The sequence below is a fragment of the Symphalangus syndactylus genome, chromosome 18 (genome assembly GCF_028878055.3).
Source record: "Symphalangus syndactylus isolate Jambi chromosome 18, NHGRI_mSymSyn1-v2.1_pri, whole genome shotgun sequence".
In the NCBI taxonomy this organism is placed as follows: Eukaryota; Metazoa; Chordata; class Mammalia; order Primates; family Hylobatidae; genus Symphalangus; species Symphalangus syndactylus.
The window spans coordinates 24,904,062-24,931,586 of NC_072440.2; the positions used below are offsets into that span (position 1 = coordinate 24,904,062).

The 27,525-nt window shown below is 45.4% G+C and overlaps 1 protein-coding gene across 1 annotated transcript; it reads left to right on the forward strand.

Moving 5' to 3' along the window:
* Positions 1-916: 916 nt before the first annotated feature.
* On the forward strand, positions 917-26,851 carry CLEC19A (C-type lectin domain containing 19A). The gene is made up of 5 exons (XM_055253308.2): positions 917-1,125; positions 13,892-14,057; positions 19,268-19,361; positions 23,279-23,411; positions 24,738-26,851. Exons 1-5 carry the CDS (start codon positions 1,038-1,040, stop codon positions 24,815-24,817), a joined length of 561 nt encoding a protein of 186 aa, XP_055109283.1. The 5' UTR covers positions 917-1,037; the 3' UTR covers positions 24,818-26,851.
* Positions 26,852-27,525: the final 674 nt, after the last annotated feature.

Genomic DNA, 27,525 nt, shown 5'->3' on the forward strand with positions numbered 1-27,525 from the left:
GACACTGGTTTTTAGAAATATTGATTCTCCAAAAGTGTGGTGAGATCCCAATGAAAACACTAGGGGTTTTTAAACACTGAATTCTGAACAAGCCACACAATAGAGCTATGCACTAGTGATGACACTTTCACCTCTTTGTGGAGCACTTATTCTGTGCAACACTCTGTTGAACCTTCTACAGATGCCGCCTTTAACCCCCGGAGGAACCCTGAGACACCCTGAGAGGTGAAGGGAGAGGAAGGGAGGCTGACTCACACAGGCTTCCTGGTGTTTCCTCAGAGGTGGATGCTGTCAGGATCAGACCCATGGGGTGGGGACCTTGGTGAACTGAAGCTCAAAGAGCCTGGCTGAAGGAGATGCTCTTTCTCAGCTCCATGCAATTGTTGCCCTGTAGAAATGAGGGCTATGTTTTGTTAGATCTTCCAATTTTCCAATAGAAGGCAGAAATCCAGACTTATACCTAACATCTCTTGGTTTTATACCTTAACAAATTTTTTAGAATTTAAAACACTGCAGACCAAACAAATGACATCCATGGCCCAGGAGACCTCTGTACTCAATGCTGACTTGCTTGCAGTATTTTTACCTTCTGGTACATATTTACTCTGAGGGAGGTGAGATGCTTTGTCTCCTGTGACAGGCTGGAACGTGAGTTTCGTTACTATCCCATTTTACAGAGGAGGAAACTGAGTCTCAGCGAAGTGCACACCCAAGGCCACAGCGTGACTCAGAGACAAGACTGAGAGCAAATTCTCTTGGTTCAGAGGCAAGACTGGGAGCTAAAATGTCTCTTGGTTCTTTGAGGGGGGCTGGCCTAGGGCTGCTTTGCTTTCAGCTGTCATTCTGAGCTGTCTCCAGCAGTGTGAAGAGGAGGGAGGAGAAAAGGAAGAAAAGAGGAGGGGACTGGAGTCCATCCAGTCTGTCCCAGCTCCTGCCAGGCTCCATCTGACCCTAGGAGAGCAATCCTGGACCCAAGCTCCAGCCAAAGAGCCTCTCTCCTCTACTCAGGCTGGGAGGTTGCTTTCTAGGAGCTCAGGATGCAAAGGTGGACACTGTGGGCTGCAGCCGTCCTGACCCTCCACTCTGTACATGCCTTTCCACAAACAGACATCAATATCAGCCCAGGTAAGTGCAGGGACCAGGGCTGGGAGCAGGTGGAGAGGAGTACACTCTCAGGAACTTATTCTATCGGTGAGGCCTGGCAGCTTCTGTTGGGGGGTTGGGGTGTCCTGACCTGAGTCTCCTGACAGCTTTCCCCCTACCAGCTTTGTCTTGGGCACTCTTCTAGGCCCAGACACAAAAAGTCCTGGGCTTAAATCCCAGTTTTGCGGTTTACAAGCTGTGTGACATAAAGGAAGTTTCTTAATCTCTCTGAGCCTCAGCTTCTTCTAGAAAGTTGGGTCGCAATGGCATTCTCTTTGGGCTACTGTGCAAGGCAGATAAGATAACATGGGGAAAGTGCTTTGCACAGTGTCTGGCACTACAGGAAGGTCTGAATATGGTAGTTTTGTGAGGGATTTGGCATCTAGGCCCCAACCCCACTTTGGCTGTGACAGCCTTCCCAGGGAGCTTTCAGAGCCGCTGCTGTGCCACCAGAGGTTAGGCGTGCAGGAAGGGACACTTGTCCCTCTAATGGCCTCCCTGGAGGCCTGGCCCAGCAACCCCCAGCCTTGTGGGGCATCCCCAGGGATGAGAACCGGTCAGCCTTGGGTACGTGGCCTCCCAGTGTCCCATGTGGAGGATGAGGGTCTTCAAATGAGCTCAATTTCTTCCACTTTGCATTAGGAAGGCTGAGTTACTGATTCTGGGGGACCCTCATCTGGATGAGAAGAGTTCTGAATCCCATAATTTGGCGGCCAAGAGTCTTGACTGTCACCTCTACCAGGTTCTTTCCAGGCTTGTTTATGTTCATATATGGATTTATTTATCATAGCAGTGGCAGAGATATCATTTTCAAATCCCCATTCAGGTAAAACTAATCATGAAATACCTAGATGGAGATTCTCATAAGGCCAAATTATTGGGTTGTGATAGTGTCAGGGTGAATTTAAACAGTGGGTTGACAGGGTTGTCAGATAAAATACCAGTAAATAAATATTATTAAATTATTTTTTAGTGTAAGCATGCCCCAAATATTACATGGGACATATTTATACTAAAAATTATCTGTTTATTTACCTGAAATCAAATTTAATCAGGTATCCTTCTTCTTCTTCTTCTTTTTTATTCTAGCATCGCTAGTGGTAACAATAATGGATAGTCTTAGTTCATTTGGGCGAGGGGTTTCAGTTCTGTCCTAAACTCTCTGAGTGCATTCATCAGCTCAGGTTGCCAGAACAAAATATCACAGACTGGGGAGCTTAAGCAACAAACATTTATTTCTCACAGTTCTGGAGGCTGGGAAGTTCAATATCAGGATGCCAGCAGATTTTATTCCTGGTGAGGACTCTCTTCCTGGCTTGCAGATGGCCGCCTTCTCACTGTACCCTCACATGGCAGAGTAAGAGAAAGCTCTGGTCTCTTCCTCTTATAAGGGCACAAATCCCATCAGGAGGATGGGATCCCATCTAAATCTAATCACTTCCCACCTCCCAATACCATCACATTGGGAGTTAGAGCTTTAACGTATGAATTGGGGGCAGGGACGAGGAGAGACACAAACATTCCATTCATTACAGTGACTTGCATCCTTACTCTCAGACCTCAGTTTCCTCACCAGCGCAATAAGCAAGTAGGAGAGAAGTTGAACAAAATATCCTTGCAGACTGCCTTGTATATCCCAAGATCTTGCCTTTCTGCCCAGCAAAAGTGGGAAGGGGCCAAGACTGAATTTGAAAGTGGGAGTAACTAGGGGTGTTTTCTGTCCTTCACTAGCTTGTGCCCATGGGACCTCTCTGAGACTCAAGATTCCTCACCTCTTTGAGCCCCAAGTGGGGATAACAAGGGTCCCTATCAAGGGTTTTGGAGATCTTCAATGAGCTCCTGCAGGTGAAGTGCCTAGCACATAGCAAGCATTTGAAAAATGAGTTATTACCATTACTATGTTTGTCACTGTGGTTGTTGATGTTATGCCAGAATTGGCCAGGAGACAGTTTTCTGTTCTGACAAAAGTCTTCAACATTGAAAAGAACATCTGAACATCAGTCCCCAAGCCTCATCCCTACTCTATAGATAAGGGGACTGAGATTGTGTCAACCTGAGCGATGAATACACTCAGAGAGTTTAGGACAGAACTGAAACCCCTTGCCCAGATGAACTAAGACTATCTGTTATTGTTACCACTAGGGATGCTAGAATAAAAAAAAAGAAGAAGAAGAAGGATACCTGGTTAAATTCGATTTCAGGTAAACAAACAGATAATTTTGTTTATCTGGGAGAGCTCAGAGTTTGTAATTGGCAGGATGGGTCTTAGAAATCCACTCAGCCCAACCTTTCCATATTACGGCTATGGAAACTGAGGCTACAGAGGCCAATTGAGCCAACTATGGTCATCACTGTCCAAGTGGCAGTTCTACTGCTTCCCAGGCTCCCAGCCCTACAGAAAGCCCAGTTTCAGCCCATGCAGATAGATTCTCTAGAGGAAAGTTATTTCAACACAGAGGGAATGTGTGTGAGTTTATGGGTGCATGTGGGCAGGAGCGTGTGTGTTGGTATGTCGTAGGGAGGATTTAGGGGTCTCTGTGGGCCCCGGCAGACCATGAGAATACATGCACCTCCAAGGCCCTCCTTATTGAGAATGGGCTTGGTTTTTCATCTTCTTCTGTGTACCCCCAGCCTTTAGGTACAATGCATAACAGGGCACAGGTCATGGGTCATTCATCCCACTACTCCAGACCTTTCATCACCCACCCCCTGCGTATGCAAATATATGCAAATAGCACAACTCGGCCACCCCCTATGTTTTGGAGGAAAAAAAAACTTTTTAGACATCTCTTAGAGACTTGGGAGGATTTAGACAGACTAAATCCTTTTCCCAAAACCTTTTCTCTGAACCTGCCTTTGATCTCATTGTTTAAGTGGATTAATGAATGTAAAGTCCTCAGAACAGTGTCTGGCACCCAGTAAGAGCTACGTAAACATTTATTATTCTTCTTCGACCATCAAAAAGTTTCCTTTCCCTGACTCCTGAGCCCAAGAACTCTCTGTAGCAAAGGAAATTTATAGCAAAGTGTTTTGAAGCTCAGGACCTGCTTCTGCAGGGCTTCAGAAGCATAGAAGCGGAATGAGTCAAGTTATGTAGCCTCTTCCTCACCCATCCAAGAGCCTGGCATTGCACTCTCACCTCTGGGAAGTTCTGTGACCCAGACTATTTCTACTGTAATAATATCTAATACTTACTAGAATCTCTACCTCTGAGCTGGAACTGGCTTTTCTGTGAGGTAGGCACTATGATCATGCCCATTGTACAGATGAGAAAACGGAGGCACAAAGAGCTGAGTTTCCCACTAGGACCATCTGACTCCAGAGTCCAAGCTCTGAAGCTGGAGCATAGAGACCTAGGCAACAGTGTTCCTACCTCCTAGAGCAGCCCGGATCCTAAAATGTCCCTTGGACATTCTGTCCAGTTCCCACTCCTCCTCTATGGTCATAGAGCAAGCACTTCCTACATACTTCTAGAATACTTAGTATGCGATGACTCTGCCATGTGCATGTTCCTCCTTCCAGACTGAGAGCAACCTAAGGACACAGACCTCAGGCCAAACAGGCACCCAGGAAACATCGACTTATTTGCTTAATTAATTGTTACATTTGGTGTTTAATAGATTTATTTCACAAATGAGAAAACTAAGACCAGAAAGAAGATATCTTTTAGAGGCGCTAGTCTGTTCAGGAGTTTCTGAATCTGTCAGACTCAAGTCTCAATAGAGTCTCAATCATTGCTCTGCCACTTTTGAGCCAAGACAGTCAGTGACTTACCCTCTCTGAGCCTTAGTCTCCTCATCTGTAAAATGGGGATGATACTGATACTCCCTCCTAGGCTGATCTCAATGAGTCACATACTAAACACCCAACGAATGGCTGCTATTATTAGCAATATAAGAAATTGTCTAATGCTTTTTTTCTCTGTTTCATGTGGCCTCAAGAGTGGCTCACAGAAGGGGCAGCAAAGCTTAGACAGGAGAGACCTGGGGCCACCAGTTCCACTTCCCAGAGCCAGGGCTCACTGTGAAGGAGGCAGTGGAACCGGTAGGACAGCAGGAGGGCAGTGAGGGTGACCGAGTCCTCAGAACGCAGCAGCCACCTTCCTGGAGTCTGTGAGACACTTTCTTCCAGCCCCCTGGGAGTGTCTGGGGCCTAGTATGGGGACTGGGTGGACAATTGTGGCCCCTGAGCCTCTCCACCTCCCATCCTGGCTGGGTCCCAAGACTGATCTGGGCAGGAGGCAGCAGGGTAGTGCATTCGTGGGCAGCTGGATTGGGGCCAGGGGAGCCAGCAGCCAGATTGAGTAGGAAGGTGACAATTTATTCCTTTAAAAAGAGTGGGGGTGGGGGGGGAGCCCTGAGTTTCACTGATGTGTTTTCTTTTCCTAACAAGCTCAGAACTCCCAAAGGCTTTGACCTCCCACCCCAGCTGGGGGACCTTGGGGGCCTCTGGTGCTGCTAATTGAAGGAAAAGACCATGTGGTTTGGCCTCCTGGTTTCCAGAGCAACAGCCCCTTTGTGCATCCCCTCTCCTCTGCCTCTCTCCCTCCACTTCCCCTCCCCCACCGCCAGTCTCATCTCTTCCCTCCTCTCCTTCTCAAGTTCCCAGCCATGCTAAACCATTTCTAATTCTCCAATGCTCCATTCTCTCTCACACCTCCAGACCTCTGCACACACTGTGCCCTCCCCCCGGAACACTCTTTCTCTAACTCTTGTTCATCCTCTGGGTCTCAGTTGAGCCAGCACCTCCCCTAGAAAGCCTCCCAGATCTCCAGTTCTAGGTTATGTTCCACTTTTAGGTGTTCCTGTGGCAACACCCTCTTTTCCCCCATCCAGGAAGGGAACTCATGATGCCTTGTCATAATCACCTGTGGGATCCTTGAAGATGGGGACAGGGCAGCCACCAAGTCAACTAGGGAGAGAAAGGGGCAAACAGCCAGTTTCTAAAATAATCGAGGGAGCTGCTCCCTGAAGTTTTTGCTGGCATGATACACATCCACAAATTACATGTTAATGACATCTTTATTTTTGCACTTCTTTTTCTTTTACTTTCTTTCTTTTTTTTAGAGACAAGGTCTTGCTCTGTTGCCCAGGCTGGAGTACAGTGGTATGGTCATAGCTTGCTGCAGCCTGGAACTCCTGGGCTCAAGTGATGCTCCCTCTTCAGTCTCTTGAGTAGCTGGGACTACAGGCATGTGCCACCACATATGGCTAATTTTAAAAAAAGTGTTTTTGTAAAGGTGGAGGCTTGCTATACTGCCCAGGCTGGTCTCAAACTCCTGGCCTCAAATGATCCTCCTGCCTTTGCCTACCAAAGTGCTGGGATTACAGGCATCAGCCACTGCACCTGGCCTGTGCTTATTTTTCTTTGTTTGGTCTTCATAGACCGTAAGGCTCCTGAAGTCAGAAGGCACATCTGTGTAGTATACCGCACAGTATCTTCAGCTTGTAACCTACTGCCTGAGACCAAGTAGGTGTTCAAATAGTACTTGTTGAATGGATAAAGGAATTAATGAAGGACCAGACCATCAAGACTGGAGCAAAAGGAAATGGGCTTAAATGCAGTAGGACTCTCTAGGTTTGGGGCTAGACAGGCTGGCTTCAAATCCCAGCTGGGAGCTGTGAGATCTTGGGCAAGTTAGCCAACCTTTCTGTGCTTTGGTTTCTTCATCTGTGAAGTGGGGGTGATAGTGGCACCTACCTGGTAGGATGTGTGAAGATTGAGTGCATTTTTCTGTATCAAGCATTTAACACAATACCTGGCACACAGTGAATGCTGAGTCAGAGTTGGCACTGGTTGTTGTGTTGCCATGGTTACCTGACTGTCAAGCTATAAAGCTAAAGAAATCCCTTCACACGAGACAGATTAGCAGAAGCTGGCTTGGGGTCAGGCTGATGAAAGGCCTTCTATTCCTAATTCCTTAAACCCAAGAGGTAAAGGAGAAGGGGGAAATGCCGTGCAGGCTGGAGTTAATGTTCATCTCGGCGCAAGCTCATGCTCTTTTCCACCTCCCAGGTCCTCCCAATTAAAGGCCTTTGTCTGCCCTGTTGGAAAGGGGAGTAATTGAGCAGTGACCTGTCACAGCCCCATTTTCTGGTATGTTTCACCCCTGGCATCCATAACCACCATTTACTCCGTGGAGAAAACTAAAGGACCAGAATGGGGAGGTGGGGTGTAAATGGCTCAAGGAACTTGTTTTCCACTCTGGGAGGAGCAGACAGGCAGGGTTGGAGGCAGGGGTTCTTTTTGAAATATCCACAGTCTTTAAGACCAAGGACACTTTTCCCCTTCTCACTCCACTCAGCCCCTTTCATTTAATTAATTATTAATTCCTCTTTGCCAGGCTCTGTTCAGTGAGAGAATGAATGAATGAATGAGTAATTCTGCAGGCTCCATCTTTCAGTCTGGCACACTGTAGACCAGGGCTTCCCAGATTTTCACATGCACAAGAATCACCTGGGGCTCTTGTGAAAATACAGACTCTGATTTGGAAGGCCTGGGCTGGGGCCTGGGAGTCTGAAGTTCCCAGGGGATGCTGAGGTTGGCCTTTGTAGCAATCGTTGTCCTAAACAACATGCAAAACCAGGATCTGGCAACCTCTGCTTTCAGGACTTGGTTAAAAAAACTCCAGGAATGCCATCGCAGTGGCAGGACTCCTGGTTTCAAAGGCATGAGTTTTGCACACAGCCTTCTCACCATTTTCCCAAGAGGCTGCCCTCAAGAAGTGGTGTTTGATTCCCTACATGTATTTATGCATTCAAGCCTAGTCATTGTGCACCTACTACGTGCCAAGGCACCAGAGGAAGAGGAATGATCACAACAGATGCTGATGCGATAGAGGAGGAACGTGTGAATGTTGAGGTGCAAGGGGCTCTAAAAGCATTTATCAGAGGCTCCTAGCTCATCTTCCCTGAATAAGTCACTGTGCAGCAGAGACTCAAAGGAGAAACAGAATTGGCTGAAGTCAGGTCAAGGGAATCATCTGCAAAGGTCTGAACATGTCTGTGAGCAATGGCAACAGTGTAAGGAGGGGGTGAACGACAGAGAATAAGCTAGGGGCAAGCAGTTCCCAAAGGCAAAGGGAACACCTGTGGGGTTTCAGGGAAATGAGGTCAGGCTGTTCCAAGGAGGAAGGATGGCTCTGGACCTGGGAGGTGAGACAAAGTAGGAAGAACAGCTAAAAGGTGTTGAGAAGGTCTTCATGGGAAAAGGTCAAAAAGAATGCGGGGGGGGAGTGGGGGGGGGAAGAAAGAACGAACTGAATTAAAGGCGTGTTTAGGAGACGGAATAGACATGACTTGAAAATTGATTGGTTGTAAAGAGGGGAAAAAAGAGATTATTTTTGGCAAATTATCCAACAATGCTAAGAAATTCTGAGCAATTCCAGCCAATTCTTGTGAATTTTGTCTGATCCCAGCCAGTCCTAGATAGAGTAGTTTATGTCAAATAAAACATGCAGGCAGAGTCAATGTAACAGGCATCCTAAGTTGGGTCTGAGCACTAAAAAGGAAAACACTGAGTAACGTCCGGAGTTTAGCTAATCATGTTGTAGCCATTGTAGTCATGTTCCTTTGTTTTTGTTTTTGTTTTTTTTTTTTTTTGAGATGCGGAGTCTCGTTCTGTCTCCCAGGCTGGAGTGCAGTGGTGCAATCCCAGCTCACTGAAGTCTTGACCTCTTGGTTTCAAGCGATCCTCCCACCTCAGCCTCCCAAGTAGCTGGGACTACAAGCACATGCCACCACACCTGGCTAATTTTTGGTAAGAGACAGGTCTCATTATGTTGCCCAGGCTGGTCTCAAACTCCTGGGCTCAAGCGATCTTCCCATCTTGGCCTCCCAAAGTGTTGAGATTACAGGTGTGAGCCACTGCGACCAGGCTAATTTTTAATTTTTATGGGCTATAGTAGATGTATATATTTATGGGGTACATGAGATATTTTGATACAGGCATACAGTGTGTAATAATCACATCAAGGTAAATGAGGTGTCCATCACCTCAAGCATTTATCATTTCTTTGCATTACAAACACTCCAATTATATTCTTTTAGTTTTTGTTAAATGTATAATAAAGTATTGTTGACTGTAGTCGCCCTGTTGTGGTAGCAAATACTAGATCTTATTCATTCTATCTAACCATATTTTTGTACTCCCACTTTTCCCCTGCCTTCCTCACTAACTACCCTTCCTGGCTTCTGGTAACCATCATTGTACTCTCTGACCACTTTCCTGTAAGTCTAAATTTATTCCAAAATTAAAAAAAGAGGTAGAAGACAAAGAGAGCGGAGAAGTCCAGATTACACAATATGGTGAATTTGAGACTACAAGCTCTTCCACTACCGCCGTGCAGAAGGGTCACATGAACATCTGCAAACATCCTGCTAAAGTTAGACTGGACTTCTAAGGAAGTGAGGGGGGTGCCCAGGGGCCAGAAACCAAGATGTAGATAGAGAGCAAAGCAAGCATATTGCTTCAGAGCCCTAAGTAGGGCATCAGCCTCCATAATGCTTCGACTGGGGCTTTAACACCCACACGGGGTAGGAGGTGAAGTCAGAGCTATCTGAAGCAGGGAATTGAAACTCAAACCCTTTCTTAGTGCAGAAACTCATGAAGAGTTTCATCTTCAGTGGAAGGGAAACCAGGGGAAAAAATCCTCCTACGGTCAGAGAGAGATGACAAAGTAGTTTACTTCATTCTAAACTCAGGGGAGAAAGTGCTAGACTTCCCTTCTGCAGACTTCTTTAGTGAGGTCCATGTCGTTAAATTTAAACACAATGTTAAAGCAATGTCTTCAGTGCTTTTAAGCCATGGGCTAGGATTAGTAATACATTTTAACTCTAAAATTAGAGAAATAACCCACACTATACTTCTTATTAGTTGCGGGGGCTGTGTCTTAATTTTTGTTAAAGAAAATAGGAACAGGCTAAGAAATGTGAATGTTTGCTGTGATGTTTTGTGTTGCTGTGCTGTGGGGTTATTTTACATTTTTGGAGTCCTGCCTTCCATATGGGGCAGGGTTTCTCAGTCCTGGCGCCACTGACATTTCGGGTCGGATCATTCTTTGTTGTGGGGAGTTGTTCAATGTTTAGCAGCATTCCTGGCCTCTACCCATTAGATGCCATTGGCACCACCACTTCCAGTGTTGATAACCAAAAATGTCTCCAGACATTGTCCAATGTTTCCTGGCAAGGGATGGGGATAAAATTCCCCCTCACTGCTTGAGAGTGGCCACCCAATTTCAGCTTGCTGGGAACTGTAGGAGTGCCCAGGATGTGGGACTCTCAGGGTTTTGTTGTTGTTTTGAGTCAGGGTCTTGCTCTATCATCCAGGCTGGATGGAGTGCAGTGGCGTGATTGTGGCTCATTGCAATTTTGACCTTCCATACTCAATCGATCCTCCCACCTCAGAGTAGCTAGGACTACAGGCACACTCCACCACTCTCGGCTAATTTTTGTATTTTTTATAGAGACGGGGTTTTACCATGTTGCCCAGACTAGTCTCAAACTCCTGGACTCAAGCAGTCCACCCACCTCGGCCTCCCAAGGTGTTGGTATTATAGGCGTGAGCCACCACACCCAGCCAGCACTCTTGATTTTAAAACTGGGATGGTCCTGGGCACACTGGGATGGCTTGGTCACCCTACTTTCATCTCTAATATGAGTATGTAGGGTGCCAAGTAATTTTAGGATAGGTGGGAGTGAGAAAAGTGGTTTATCACCAGCAAATACTGAGTCATCCCAGTCACTCCTGGACAAACTTAGCCAAGTTCTCACGGATAAGTGTCCTTGGTTACTGAGTGGAAAGAAGGTAGAAATGATTTGCTGGTAGAAATGATGCTGCTTCTCATCCATGCTAAGGGAGAAACTGCTGAAAAAGTGGCCCCAGGCAGCGATTCAGTGGAGCCTTTTTGGTTGTAGGCAGTGCTCAAAAGTCCCTACAAAGAGCTCAGCAACACCCAGCGTTACAAAGGGTCCATCAACTCTCTTGGCCATTGGTGCTTTAACGCATCAAGATGATGTCCTCCTAGACCAATGTTCTCCATCAAGAAAGGAGGGACCTGAGTCCCAGAAAAGGGTGGGGACAGGCCAAGGTGCTGTGCCCACTTACCTCCCCAAGCAGAGCTCCTTCCTTTTGCCATATAGAAGAGGATTAAGAAAGCGAATTCTGAACCAACAGGCTCCAGTTTGGATACTGGCGTGCATTGAAAGAGAGCTGGCCAGGATTGACCAGGAGGGGTGGGGAGGTACCCCTGGTCAGCACAGCTGCTGGGGTCAGGGAGAGGCTGTTCTGGTCAAAGGGGAAAGCCCAGTGGTACTGACCAGCCCTGAGAAGCATGGCCTGGAACCTGCCTGCCTAGCACAGCTATCTCGATAAAAGCAACTATCCCTTTCTTTCCCCAGAGAAATGCACAGAGGAGCACACACACATTTGATTTTGCATTTGATTTTGGGAAATTCACTGGATCCCTGCAGCCCATCAGTCTTGGTTATAAAACCCTGAGCTAATCATTAATAACCGTATGTTACACAATCCGTATATCCCAAGTACTTGGTGACTTTATTTGGCCCAATCCAGTTGACCCAGTAACTCCATGAAGTAGGTGCTATAAAGACCATGAACTATTCTTAGATCCTCTAATTTCCCATCATGAAGCATCATGCCAACTTTATGTGCAAAAACTTGGGAGTTGGGAAGCCTAGGTTCAAATCCTTACTATGCCACTTACCTACAGGATGATCTTGGGCGAGTTACTCAACCTGCCTTAGCCTCAGTTTCCATATATTTGCTTGGCATACATGGAAACTATAACAAATGCTCAATGAATGCTGTTCACTACTTGATTATTTCAGGAGCTCAGCCAACCACTATAGTGGCTTGAAAGCAAAGATTCCACTAAAGGGTGACTTCTACCCACCCTTGAGTGGATGGCTACAAAACGGACCCCAGTGATCATCTAGTTTGAAGGTCAAGATGGGAAAGAATGAGCCAGCATCTCACAGCAGGTCAGATACAGAGCTGGGGGTAGGACCCAGGCTTCTCAACCCCAGTCTAACAGATTCCATCCCTGCCCACTGGCTGTCTTCATGGATAAGCCATCGAACCTAGTATGAGAAAGGTTCTCAGCCTGCCTGTCTCCTCTCGCCAGTCATCCTGAGTCGTGGTTTCCAAAAAAAGTATCTCTTAAGAAGCTTTCAGAGGGGCTGAGACTTGAGAGAACTTTACTGTCTCAAACATGGGGTTTTTAAAATTTGTTTCTTTTTAGAATTAAGAACAAATCCTGAACTCCAGGAGTTCGATGGGCAAAGATATAAATAGTCTTGGCTATAGCTTGGCAATAAACACGTGGGAAAATGTGCAGTCTTGCCAGATAGTCCAGCATTGCAAATTGAAACAAGATACCCTTTTTTTGCTTATAAAATTTGCAGATTGCCATGAAAGTGATAACACTGAGCTCTGGCAAGGGCAGAGTGAGATGGGCACTCTCAGACATTACCGTGGGAGGATAAATTGCTTTCAGGAGACAATTTAGCAAATTGTATTAAAGCCTTAAAAATCTGTCCTCAGAAAATCAGTAGAAATGCCAAAAAAGCTTTATGCACAAAGCTGCTCATCTCAGAATTCTTTGTAATAGTTTAAAAAATAGAGAAGCTATCTAATTATCTAAAAATAAGAGAATGATTAAATAAACTCTAGGAGAGCCACTCAGTAGAGGATTCAAGAGCTATTTAAAACAATGTTTACAAAAATGTATAATGACATGGGAGAAATGCTTATACTCTTTAATTTTTAGAAATCAGAATATCGACTGGTATGCACAGTACTATATAGTCACATTACATTAAAACATCACTGCATACAAATGTGACATGAGAAAAAAATGTTTCAAAGCATTAACATTTTCCAGGTGTTCTATGATATGCACATATTATTTTTATAATTTAGTAAAACGTAGGTATGTATATGTTTTTTGGACCTCAAGCATAGAATTGCATAGATCATAAAGGGACATATTTTACTTTCATTCTTAAAAGTATGTACAGGTGGCCGGGCGCAGTGGCTCACGCCTGTAATCCTAGCACTTTGGGAGGCTGAGGTGGGCAGATCACCTGAGGTCGAGAGTTCGGGATCAGCCTGACCATCATGGAGAAACCCCGTCTCTACTAAAAATACAAAATTAACCGGGCACATGCCTGTAATCCCAGCTACTTGGCAGGCTGAGGCAGGAGAATCGCTTGAACCCAGGAGGCGGAGGTTGTGGTGAGCTGAGATCGCACCATTGCACTCCAGTCTGGGCAACATGAGCAAAAACTCTGTCTCAAAAAAAAAAAAAAAGTATGTACAGGTAGGGCTCAGTGGCTCACACCTGCAATCCCAGCACTTTGCGAGGCTGAAGCGGGAGGGTCATTTGAGCCCTGGGGTTCAAGACCAGGCTGGTCAACATAGTAAGACCTCGTCTCTACAAAAACAAAACAAAACAAAACAAAAATCAAAAAATTAGGCAAGCATGGTGGTACACACCTGTGGTCCCAGCTACTCAGGAGGCTGAGGTGGGAGTATCACTTGAGCTGAGAGTTGGAGGCTGCAATAAGCTATGATCAAACCACTGCACTTGAGCCTGGGCAACAGAACAAGACTCTGTCTCTTAAAAAAAAATCAAAAGATTGTAAAGAAAAGAAAATAGGTACTAAGCTATGGAAACAATGTCAGCACTGCCAGCCTTCCTCCCGGTCTGTTTCCTTTCTGCCCCCAGCCCTGCCAGAGCTGCCCCTGCCTTCCCTGTGCCCCCTGTTCTGGATGGAGTTCAAAGGCCACTGCTATCGATTCTTCCCTCTCAATAAGACCTGGGCCGAGGCCGACCTCTACTGTTCTGAGTTCTCTGTGGGCAGGAAGTCTGCCAAGCTGGCCTCCATCCACAGGTAAGTGGGACCCCCAGTCCCCCTTAGTTCAACTAAGCACCCTCTTGGGAAATGGGGTGGAGAATGGTATTTCCAACTGGCATTTCTCTTTGGTAATTGAAACTATTTGAAAAAAAATGGAGATGGAGTCTTGCTATCTTGCCCTGGCCACTCTTGAACTCCTGAGCTCAAGTGATTCTCCCCCTTAGACTCCCAAAGTACTGGGATTATAGGCATAAGCCGAGTGCCTGGCCAATTGAAGCTACTTTTTATCCAACGCAATTTCTCATCGAAAACGTCCTTGGCTATAGAAGGCAAAGCATTCAGCAGGGGTAACAAATAGCATGCTAGAAGATCCACCTTTATAAGTGCCAATCTTATGCTGTCCTCTGCTCTGTATCCTGTGATACAACTGATATACTACATATATAAAGAATATGATGTAAGGAATATGAGAAATTATAACCGACACTTATTTGCTACATGTTTCATGTACATCATGACATTAAAACTCCCTCAAACCATATTACATAGGTATCTTCATTTTACAGATTAGGAAGGTGAGGCTCTGAAAAGGTAAGTCATTTGCTCAACATGACACTGCTCTTCAGTGGGAGAAACCAGTTTTGAACGTGTGGATTCAGATTCCATAGCCCACCATCTAAGGCCTCCTTCCATCCTCTGTCTCCGAAGCCCCAGCCACAATGACCATCTCAGAGTTCTCCAATTTGGTCCAGCTCTTTTACTTCTCCATACTCTTGGGCATTATATTCCCCCTGCTGGGAATTCCATCCCTATCTTCTCCTCCAGGTAAATACCTCCTCAATCTTCAAGACAGCTCTGACAACATCTCTTCACTGAAGTCACTTCTGAGCCCCTAATTACACTCATTACCCAGCTCTCCTGGCACACTCCCTGTAACACAGCTTTGCTACCTTTTTTGCATCTGACTTCCCTGCTGATTTGTGAGTTTTCTCAGGCCAGGTGTGATGTGTTCCATTGGCACCCAAGCTACAAATCACAATCTTATCTCTGTTCTTCAAGAATCTCAGAAACTACTTTAGAAAGGGGGTTGGTTTTTTATGTGTAGAGCCGCTGACTTTTGTTAAGAATAAGGAAAGGGGGCCAGGTGTGTTGGCTCATGCCTGTAATCCCAACACTTTGGGAGGCTGAGGTGGGCAGATCACCTGAGGTCAGGGGTTCGAGACCAGCCTGGCTAACATGGCGAAACCCCGTCTCTACTAAAAATACAAAAATTAGCCAGGCACAGTGGAGGGCACCTGTAATCCCAGCTACTCGGGAGTCTGTGGTAGGAGAATCGCTTGAACCCAGGAGGCAGAGGTTGCAGTGAGCCGAGATCGCACCACTATACTCCAGGCCTGGGTGACAGAGTGAGACTCTGTCTCAAAAAAAATAAAAATAAAAAATAAAAAATAAAAAAAAAGAAAGGGGTTAGGTGCAGTGTCTCATGCCTGTAATCCCAACCCTTTAGGAGGCTAAGATGGGAGGATTGCTTGGGTCCAGAAGTTCAAGACCTGCACAGGCAACACAGCAAGACCCCATTGCTACAAAAAACAAAAAATTAGCCTGACGTGGTGATGCACACCGGTAGTCCCAGCTACTCGGTAGGCTAAGGTGGGAGGATCACTTGAGCCCAAGAGGTTGAGGCTGCAGTGAGCCATGTTCAGGCCACTGCACTCCAGTCTAGGTGACAGAGCAAGATCCTATCTCAAAAAAAGAAAAAAAGTAGAGAAGGAGTACTTTATCTTAGTTTCCAAATGCATCTTGAATCCACTCATCTCTTCCTCCAACAGATATATTGAACAACCAGTGTATTTTCAGTGGGGCTGAGGGATATACTGAGACAGTCAGGGTCCAACCAGGAAAACAAGAACCACTACAGGTGTCTAAAACAGATAATATAGGCAAGTGATGGAAGCTCAGAACGGAAAAGAGAGTAGTGAGGCAAACTAGAGATACATAGGAGCAGAAAGCCAATTCCATGCCTGAGTTGGAGGACAGGCCAGTCCTATGGGAGCTGGAGCCACGGAGGAGAGGCAGCCCCTGCCAGAGACTCCCAAGCAGAGGGGGAAAGAAATACTCTGGTTTCTCCCCCCTACCCATCTGCCAAAGACTCATAAGTGCCTCCCATTAACTGAAAGCCAGCTAACATGGAGCCCTATGAAAGGCATTCTTCAGGGATCAAATCTGCTATGAGAGCACAGCACAGTACAGGATTGGCACTTGTAAAGACAGAAGACATCAATTCTGAAAGAATTCCTAGCCTGTAGAGGAAAATGAGATATATTCAATAAAAAGCAAATGCAAAAGTGATTCCAAATCAAGGCTTTTCTCTAGACAGCCCTCACTGTACTTGCAACCTCAATTGCATCAGAAGGACCTTGAACATGGAGAACCAAACTAACCAGCCAGCCCCTGGGGGAACAGGAACTTTGGGCTACAGGCAGCCAAGGATTGGATAGAAGATAGTCATGGAAGCTTTCCTGGAAATACTGATCCTGGATCAGGATCTTGAAACATTGGGAAGCGTAGGGAATGAGGGCAGCAGATGTTCAAAATGAAGAAAACTGTGGGGGACAGAATGAGCATTGATTAAGGGCATTTGAGTCAGGCAGTTCTAGACTCTAGTCCCAGCTCCATCACTTCCTACCTGCACAATCTTGACCAAATCACTTAAACTCTAAGCCAAAGAATTCTCAACTTGGAAATAGCAATAATCACACTGATCTTTATTTATTTATTTATTTAGACAGAGTCTTGCCCTGTTGCCAGGCTGGAGTGCAGTGGCGTGATCTCGGCTCCCTGCAACCTCCGCCTCCTGGGTTCAAGTGATTCCCCTGCCTCAGTTTCCCGAGTAGCTGGGACTACAGGCGCATGACACCATGCCCAGCTATTTTTTTTTTTTTTTTGTATTTGGGCTACAGGCCCAAATTTCGCCATATTGGCCAGGATGGTCTCGATCTCTTGACCTTGTGATCTGCCTGCCTTGGCCTCCTAAATTGCTGGGATCACAGGCATGAGCCACCGTGCCCGGCCTCACACTGATCTTTTAAACTTGTGAGGCATTAAAGGTTATCATGCCTCTAAAGTTCTTATACAGCACTTGGAGAACTCCATGCCCAGCAGTAGGAGTTATTATTATTATTAGTTATAATAAACTATAATTCTGCCTCAAGGAGGCCAGTTTTTTTTTAACATTCCATATCAGTTCATCTTTCTGAGAGTGAGCAAGGCTTGTCTCACTCTTCCACTTTCCTTCCTCTCTTTCCTCTTTCCTTTCCTCCAAGAGTGTATGTTAAGTAACTCTCTGCATGTGACTGGCTGGAGCACTGTGTTAAGACAAATTCTGAGTGCCAGAATTCTAAGTGCTTCTAATCTGGAATTGATTGGCAATCAATTCCACTTCACTAACACAAAACTAAGGGGAGTAAATATGAGTGCTTTGATTTACTACTAATGCCTCAAGAAAAAAGAAATCTTCTAATGCTGGGTATTTTAGATAAGGTGGCAGCCTTCAGAGAGCAGTCATTTGGAAGAAGGTGATGGGAGCAGATACACCTTATTACAACATAAAGGGTACCTCAACATAGCCCTGTTTTGAAGTGAATTATTGAAGCTGATGGGAGCAGATACACATTGTTGCAACACAAAAGATACATCAGTATGGCCATGTTTTGAAGTGAAGTATTAGGTCTATGGCTGATTATTATCATTCTGTATTGACTTCTTTCACATACTAAAGTTCACCTTTTAGAGTCATGTGGAAGCCAATAGTGGGAATCATGTTTTTCAGTGGGATCTGTCATCTGGGCCTGTGAATGATTTGAGTGAAGTGTGCCCACCATTTGTCCATTTGCTCTTACATCCCTTGCCCATTCTTCTAACCTCTACAAACAACCTGTTTCAGGCTCGTTGATATGGGCCCTGGATGAGGAGTTGTCTTGGCTTTCCTTCAGCATCTTCAATGCAGCAGCTCCAAGTTTTCTGTCCAGACATGGCTACAACCTAAGGAGAAAGGGCAGTGCCAGAAACTTGGGTCTTCTCCATATACCTCCCTGCTTTCATCATGGAGAAAAATATTTCCAAGATGTCCCCACAAACATTGCCTTAAATCTAACTGGCCATGCTTGGTCATATGGCCAATGTTAGCTGCAAAGGGAGCTGGGAAAATAAAATTTGGCTTTTCTGGGTCATAATGAAGGCAATGGGGTAAGGGATTAGGAATGGCAATGGGATAGACAACCAGTAGTATCTGCCCCAGTGCCTGTTTGTTGTGAAAGTGAAATGAGTTCATTCACATAAGACACTCAGCACAGTACCTGGCATGAAGTCAATGCTCAAGAAACATTTTAATGATAGGATAAAAATAATTATGTGTTCATTTCTCTACCTCTCTGTTTATCAGTCTATCTATTCATCTATCCATCCATGTATTCATTCATCCACCCATCCATCCACCTATCCACCTACCTATTCGTCTGTCTATCTATCCACTCATCCATCCATTCATTCATCAATCTATCCATCCATCTCTACTTCTTTGTTGTTTTTGGCAGTGGACTGTCACCAGGGTCCTCCACTGATTCCTTTTGTTGGGTGAATTATTTGATAAGCTCTTTGAAATAGAGGATAAGAATCTCCCCAAAAGACACCCATAACTTCTAAGGATGGTGGGCTGTTAACTGAGGAACTTCGTTTTGCTAAGTGGGCAATGCAAGTTGAAGCCTAGAGCTGAGTTTCCCAGGAAAACAGAGATTTTGGAGACTGTATGTGAAAAAAGACTAGGAGAGAAGGGGAAATACTATAAATGGGCAGTGTAAGGAGGGCCTCTGAGAGAGAACAGAAATGACTAGTGGAAATTTTCATTTCTTTATGTGATGTGTGCAATGCAATGTAAACTCCTTTCATTGTCTCTTCATCATATCTTCAATATAATCCACCTCATTTGCTAGTGTTTTTGAGATGGATTTAAATTTTTAGGGATGAGTAGCAGTACTGAGTCCTTTTTTGAACTGGCATAGGTCAAATCCAGAAATGCCCGTGTAGGACCAGCCACATATGGGTAACTTAATGAAAAACGAAGGCCAAATTGGATCATATCCTCTATTTACTTTGGTCCAGGAAGGTAAATATGGATTGCTTTCAATTTTGACTCTATCCTATGAAAAGAGGCAATGAGGAATCAGCTACTATGTTTCTTAAATTCGCAGCTGGGAGGAGAATGTCTTTGTGTATGACCTCGTGAACAGCTGTGTTCCTGGCATCCCTGCTGACATCTGGACAGGCCTTCATGATCACAGACAGGTGAGAAAGCAATGGCCGTTGGGCTCCCTTGGAAGCTCCAACCAGGATTCTATTTTGATTTAATAAGCTTTTCACATCAGTGCCACATCACGGCTATGCACCCAGCATATAGAGAGAAATCAGACACCAAGATGTCACAGTTAGAGCATGACCAATTTGTGAAAGACATTTAATGATGTCCTACTAAATAATGGGAACAGATAGCATGGTCAGAGAAAACCTGTTTGGCTTGGATTCTCTTAAAAAAAAAAAGACACTAGGCCGAGTGCGGTGGCTGATGCCTGTAATCCCAGCACTTTGGGAGGTCAAGGCTGGCGGATCATGAGGTCAGGAGTTCGAAACCAGCCTGGCCAACATGGTGAAACCCTGTCTCTACTAAAAATACAAAAATTAGCTGGGCGCTGTGGTGGGCTCCTGTAATCCTAGCTACTCAGGAGGCTGAGGCAGGAGAATTGCTTGAACCCGGGAGGCGGAGGTTGCAGTGAGCTGAGATCGTGGCACTGCACTCCAGCCTGGGTGACAGGGCAAGACTCCAACTCGAAAAAACAAAAAAAGACACTAAAACATGATTAGATGTGCAAGAGATGTTGGAGGGGAAATATTTGTGAATGAAAAAGAAGAAGGAGGCATAAGCAGGCAGGGAAGGACTCCAGACAACACTGTGAGTCTAAGACATGTGAAAGAAGATCAGAGAGGAAGGACTGGGTAGGGAGAGCCTCAGATCACAGCACAGTGCTGAGAAAGTCTTGGCTAGGCCAATGGGGAGTCCCCAACGAAAGATGCCCAAGACTGGAATCCTGCACTGGGCAGGAATGCGCCAGCACCATTACCCCTGACATTCTGACTCTCTGGCTGGGAACAGCCTGGAGGAAGCATTGTCTCACTGTGAATGCAATGGCAGCTCCAAAGAGGCAGAGGCATGTCCTTATCACAGACAAGGCAGTGAATCCAAGGTGGCAGGAGACCTGGAGCTGTCCATCAACTTTGCTTTCTGCTGGTCTTCCTGAAGGCGATCTGGGTAATGTACTTCTGTGGCTGCCACAGCCTTCCTTGGTAAGAGATATTTAAGTTAGTGTCTAATGGGTAAATAGGAGTTAGCCAGAAATAGTATATTCCAGGTAGAGGGAACAGCATGGGTCAACATCCTAAGGAAGAGGAGGTCCTGGCACATTCAAGGAAGTTAATTAAGGAAGACCATTGTGATTAGAGCGCAGAGTGGGGTAGGGGTGGGTGTATAATAAGGCTGAAGAGGGTAGCTTGGACCAGATCTCTGCAATGTCCCAGCAAACTCCACCTGGAAATTTTTGTCCTCAAATTTTTCCTGGGCAAACCACATACTGAGTCTCTATTTTACATGTATGCTTCTTGCCTTGCTCAGGGCACTATAGCGAATAAGGTTCCAGTGCCAGCTCCTTTTCTGCCACTTACTGGCTGGTAGGTGACTTTATGAAAATTTAAAAAACCTCTCTGAGCCTCAGTTTTTGTGTCTGTAAAATGGGGATGAAAATAACAGTGCCTTGTGAAAAGAAAAATAAGTGAGCTAATGTATGTGAAGAGCTTAGCGTGGTGCTTAGCATACTATAGGATCTCATTAAGAATGGGAATTGAACAATGAGAACACATGGACACAGGAAGGGGAACATCACACTCTGAGGACTGTTGTGGGGTGGGGGAGGGGGGAGGGACAGCATTAGGAGATATACCTAATGCTAAATGACGAGTTAATGGGTGCAGCACACCAACATGGCACAGGGATACATATGTAACAAACCTGCACATTGTGCACCTGTACCCTAAAACTTAAAGTATAATAAAAAAAAAAACTGGAAAAACAAACAAACAAAAAAAGAATGATGAAAATTGCACTTAAAGCAGCAGAAGTAACAGTGTAGTCAGACCTGAGATTTTTTTTTTTTTTTGAGATGGAATCTCACTCTGTCACCCAGGCTGGAGTGCAGAGGTGCAGTCTTGGCTCACTGCAACCTCTGCCTCCTGGGTTCACGCCATTCTCCCACCTCAGCCTCCTGAGTAGCCAGGATTACAGGAACCTGCCACCATGCCCGGCTAATTTTTTGTATTTTTAGTAGAGACTGGGTTTCACCGTGTTAGCCAAGATGGTCTTGATCTCCTCACCTCGTGATCCGCCCGCCTCAGCCTCCCAAAGCGTTGGGATTATAGGCGTGAGCCACCGCGCCCGGCCTATTTTTTTTTCCTTGAGACGGGGTCTTGCTCTGTTGCTCAGGCTGGAGAGCAGTGGTGCAATCACAGCTCACCGCAACCTTGAACTCCTGGGCTCAAGCAATCCTCCCAACCTAAGCTCCAGAGTAGCTAGTACTACAGGCAGGCACCACCACACCTGGTTGATTTTAGTTTTGGGTAGAGACAGGGTCCCACTATGTTGCTCAGGATTGCCTCCAACTTCTGGCTCCAAGTGATCCTCCCACCTCAGCCTCACAAAGCGCTGGGATTACAGGCATGAGCCACCATGCCTGGTGATTTTTTAAATCAATAGACTTCAACTGGCAAGAACACATAGAGAAGTTATAATTTTAAAAACACTAAAATGTCCATTTATAATAGCAACTCTAAAATTGGATTATAATTACATTAAATCAGAGTTAAAGAAACTTTTATTGAAAGACCTAATAATAATAATAATAAATACAAGAAAATGTCTTTTCTTCTTCTTTTCAGAGCTGGGCACCATGTGTCAGGCATTGTACTAAGTCCTTCACATGCTTTAATTTGTTCAACCCTCACAACAGCTCTCTAAAGGACATATTAACTCCACCATACAGATGTGGAAACTGGGGCTCAGAAAGGTTAAGTAACTTGCCCAGGTTGCAGAGCTAGGCAGTGGGTGGACATGGGACCTCAAGCTCTAGTCTCTTTCTCAGAAATAGCATGCTATTCCCATTATATGACATGGGCTCCATAATCATCAGTGCTTTGGGGATACTTTTCTTAAAACTTAAATAAATGGAGAAATGGGCCAGGTGTGGTGGCTCACGCCTATAATCCCAGCACTTTGGGAGGCCGAGGTGGGCGCATCACAAGGTCAGGAGATCGAGACCATCCTGGCTAGCACGGTGAAACCCCGTGTCTACTAAAAATACAAAAAATTAGCCGGGTGTGGTGGCGGGTGCCTATAGTCCCAGCTACTCGGGAGGCTGAGGCAGGAGAATGGTGTGAACCCAGGAGGTGGAGCTTTCGGTGAGCCGAGATCATGCCACTGCACTCCAGCCTGGGTGACAGAGCGAGACTCCATCTCAAAAAATAAATAAATAAATAAATAAATAAATGGAGAAATGGCTTCTGTTCCTGGACAAGTTGCAAAGATGTAGTTTTTTCCACAGTTAATTTGCACATTTATTGCAACACCAATCAAATTCCCAACAGGACTTTCCTTGCAGTTGGACAGAGTAGTTCCACCCTAGGCAAGAAAAACACGGACTATTTAGACAAAAGGAAAACAGATGGAAAGTGACTCCCATCCACTGGCAAAGTGTAGTAGTTAGGGATCTTGGGTACTTGACTCAGATAGACCTGGGTTTGATTCCCATCACTAATGCTTTATTTGCTGTATGAATTTGGGTAGACCAATCTGAGTCTCGATTTTCTTATCTGTAAAATGGGGCTGATGATGCCCGCTTTTCAGAATGGTGAGGATAAAATGAGTAAAGTGCCTGGCATGTCACATAATAAGCCCTCAACAAATGGCAGCTAGTACTAGTAGTAATAATAGCAGTCAGATTGGTAGCAGTAGTATCAGATAGCAGTAGCCTCCATGAGGACATCTGTGCAGAGGTGTTAGAAATTAAGTTGCTAAGATGTCTGAGCTGGAGCTGCCTGGCTCAAATGCCTGATCTTCTTCTCCTTGGCTTGCTTCTTTGTCTTTCTGGGTGGAATCCTCCCAGGAAGGGCAGTTTGAATGGACTGACGGCTCATCCTATGACTACAGCTACTGGGATGGCAGCCAGCCAGATGATGGCGTCCACGCGGACCCAGAAGAAGAGGACTGCGTGCAGATGTGGTACCGGCCTACCAGTGGTGGGTACCCCGATGACTAAGGCTCTTGCAGGGGCACCTGGGAGGTGTCACAGGTGGGGAGGGTGGAGAAGGGCCTTGGGGGAAGAGGAGCACCTGATGGCCTGAGACTGGCAAATAGCTCAGCACCTTGGACAGCGGTTGAGGTCACTAGGGTGTTGGGGACATGGCCATTCTCCACAATGGATACGCTTTAAACAACACTAAATGGGGTTTGGTTGACACATAAACTCCAACTTTGATGAAAAGACATTATAAATAGAAGCATGGGGGGAATAAAGACTTGTATAGAGAGTAGTCAAGGGGTGATGCTTCCATGTCAACTCACCAAACATCAACGTACAAACCCCTTCCCCAGGCTCATGCTCTTGAAGCAAGACACATGTGAGGTGGCATGAGGGTGTGGGTAGTGACAAGAGTATAGACTTGGATTCAAATTCTGGCCCTGTTGCTTTCTAGTTCTGTGTCCTTGCGGAGAATTACTTATCCTCTCTGAGATTCTGTTTCTTCTTCTATAAAATGGGCTTAATAATTTGTTCTACCTACAAGACTGCTGTGAGGATTAAAGGAGGCACAGTTGATATAGCACCGTGGCAAGAGCATGGACTTGGGAGTTGACTGCCCTTGTGTGAACCCCCGCTCCACCCTTAATGTGTAGCCCAAAGAGAATGCCTTAACCTCTTGGTGCCTCAGATTCTTCGTCTTCAAAATGTGGCTAATGATACTTAACTCACAGGTTAATGTGAATAAAAAAAAGAAGATAGCATTCATAGACTAGCTGCCATGCTCAGTATGCAGTATTAGCAATCACCAGCATCATCATGAATCATCACTTTCACACCAATCTTAAGAAATAGAAACAATATCCCCATTTTGCTGATGAGGAAAATGAGGTTCAGAGAAGTTCAGCAACTTGTTCAAGGTCACACAGCAAGCTAAGTAGTGGAGCTGGGTTTCAAACCTAGATCTACAGAACTCCAGACCCAGACACTTAATTGTTATTCCCTCTTTGCTCTTTTTTATTTTCCTAATCAGGGGAGGGAGGTAGAGAACAGCTTATTTTCCTGGGAGCCTTCCTGGAGCCTTGGGTAGCCACAGTTGGGCCAAGCCTCTGGCTGAAGTTTGTCCTCCCATCCAAGGTGACAAGCCAGGATCAGCTTTATGCAAGAGTAAGGCTGGACAGCAGGCTTGTCAAGTATCAGCAAGAAAGGGCTGCCAGCATAGACAAAAGGCCTACTGGAGATGGCTTTTACTTCAGAGGAATGGTGGGGTTACTTTTGTCTTGGCGGATGGATTTTCACCCAGATTCTCTGCCTCTTTCCATCACAGCTCTGAGGTCATGGAATGATAACACCTGCAGCCGGAAGTTCCCTTTTGTCTGCAAAATCCCATCTCTGACCATTCATTGATCCCGTCCTGTTCTACTGGTGTGAGCTCAACTCCAGTATCATCTTGTAGCTGTACCCAGTGTAGAATTGACATTAAATACATGTAAAATATACATAGGAGGTAAATCTCTTGGACTGAGATTTTAAACAAGCAGATCTTAATTATACAGGGTGGTCACTTGGCCAAGTGTCAGGAAAGCCAGCTCAAATTGGCTTAATTAATTTTTTTAAAGTGTTTATTTTTTTTTTAATTGACCCAGGTAACAAAAGTTCAGGGGTTGTTCTGATTCAGAGTTGAATCTCACTGGCCTGTCTCAGGTCACATGCCCATCCCTGAAGCAATCACTTTGGCATATGCTAAGTGGCTAGCTCCTGCTTAGCTGCACATCTTTGGACAAAATGGGGTGGGAGTCACATCATCAGAGGGGCTGGGAATGGGGGAAAATGGGGGGGGGTGTTGGTCACAGGATACAAACTTTTGGAAATAAGATTAATAAGTTTGGGAGACTTAATGTACAGCGTGGTGACTATAGTTAATAATAATGTATTGTAATCCTGAAATTTGCTATGAGAGTGATTTTTTTTTTTCTTTTTGAGACAGGGTCTCACTCTGTTGCCTAGGCTGAAGTGCAGTGATGCAATCACAGCTCACTGCAGTCTCAACCTCCCGGGCTCAGGTGATCCTCCACCTCCAGTCCGCGGAGTAGCTGGGACTACAGGACGCTACAGGCACGTGCCACCACATCTAGCTAACTTTTGTATCTTTTTTTCTTAAATAGAGATGAGGTTTCATCACGTCGTCCAAGCTGGTTTCAAACTCCTGAGCTCAAGGGATCCACCCACCTCAGCCTCCCAAAGTGCTGGGATTACAGGCGTGAGCCACTGCGCCCAGCCAAGAATACATCTTAAATATTCCCACCACCACATGGGCTCAAAGATGAGGCTGGATCTTCAAAGGAAAACAAAAAGATTACCAAACTCATAAATTGCTGCTAGGAATGTAAAATAGTGAAGCCACTGTGGAAAAGTTTGGCAGTTCCTCAAAAAGTTAAACATAGAATTACATCTAACCCAGCAATTCCACTCCTAGATCTGGACCTAAGAGAATCGGAAACAGGTATTTAAATATAAGTGGTTGGCCAGGTGTAGTGGCTGGTGCCTGTAATCCCAGCACTTTGGGAGGCTGAGGAGAGAGGATCACTTGAGCCCAGGAGTTGAAGATCAGCCTGGGCAACATAGTAAGACCCCATCTCCATAAGAAATTTTTTTTTAATTAGACAAGCATGGTGATGCACATCTGTAGTCCCAGCTGTTTTGGAGGCTGAGATGGGAGGACCACTTGAGCCCAGGATATCAAGGCTGCAGTAGACCATAACTGTGCTTCTGCACTCCAGCCTGGGTGACAGAGCAAGACCCTGTCTCAAAAAACAAAAACAAAAAAATATGATCACAGCAGCATTATTGATAAAAACCACAAAAAAATGAAGACAACCCAAGTGTTCACCAACAGATGAATGACTAAACAAATGTGGTCTATTCATAGGGTGGAATATTATTCAAGCATAAAAAGGAGTGAAGTAACGATAGATACTACAACCTGAATGAACCTGAAAAACATTATGCCACCAGTCACAAAAGACCACATGTTGTGTGATTCGATATATGTGAAATATCCAGAATAGGCAAGTCTATAGAGACAGGAAGTGGATTAGTGGTTGCCAGGGGATGTGTGGAGGGGGAATAGAAAGTGAGGGCTAATAGGTGTGGGATTACTTTGTGGAGTGACAAAAATTCTCTGCAATTAGTGGTAATGGCTGCCCAACATTGTAAATGTACAAGAAGCCACTGAACTGTACATTTTAAAATAATAGTTAAAATGATAAATTTTACATTATATGAGTTTTTTATTTTTATTTTTTGGAGACAGGGTCGCACTCTGTTGCCCAGTCTAGAGTGCAGTGATGCAATCACCTATCACTGCAGCCTCGATCTCTCAAGCTCAAGTGATCCTCCTGCCTCAGCCTCCCAAGTAACGAACTACAAGAGTGCACCACCTCTCCCAGCTAGGCTTTTGTATTTTTTTTTTTTTTTTTTTTTGTAGATACAGGGTTTCCCCATGTTGCCCAAGCTGGTGTGAAACTCCTGAGCTCAAGTGATCTGCCTGCCTCAGCCTCCCGAAGTGCTAGGACTACAGGCATGAGCCACTATGCCTGGCCCATTACATGAATTTTACCTCAATTTTTTTTTTTTTTTTTTTTTTTGAGACAGAGTCTCGCTCTGTCGCCTAGGCTGGAGTGCAGTGGTACAATCTCGGCTCACTGCAAGCTCTGCCTCTCGGGTTCACGCCATTCTCCTGCCTCAGCCTCTCCGAGTAGCTGGGACTACAGGCGCCCACCACCACGCCCGGCTAATTTTTTGTATTTTTTTTAGTAGAGACAGGGTTTCACTGTGGTCTCAATCTCCTGACCTCATGATCCGCCTGCCTCAGCCTCCCAAAGTGCTGGGATTACAAGCGTGAGCCACCGCGCCCGGCCACCTCAATTTTTAAAAATGTTACCAGGAGAAAGAATGCATGCCAGGCAGGAAAAACAATAGATATTTATTAGCAGGAAGAACATTGAACAGAGAGGCAGGAGGCCTCAGTTCCATTTCCAATTCTGTAAGCCTTGTTTCTGCTTTGGTATGGATTGGGGTTGGGGGGAACCTGAAAATCTGGGCCCTCCAGTGCC

Excerpts from the sequence above, each read along its gene's own strand:
- CLEC19A (XM_055253308.2), top strand. The coding sequence starts at position 1,038 with ATGCAAAGGTGGACACTGTGGGCTGCAGCCGTCCTGACCCTCCACTCT. Across the intron at positions 14,058-19,267 it reads AAGCTGGCCTCCATCCACAG|CTGGGAGGAGAATGTCTTTG; the intron begins GTAAGTGGGACC and ends TTAAATTCGCAG. Across the intron at positions 23,412-24,737 it reads GTGGTACCGGCCTACCAGTG|CTCTGAGGTCATGGAATGAT; the intron begins GTGGGTACCCCG and ends TTTCCATCACAG.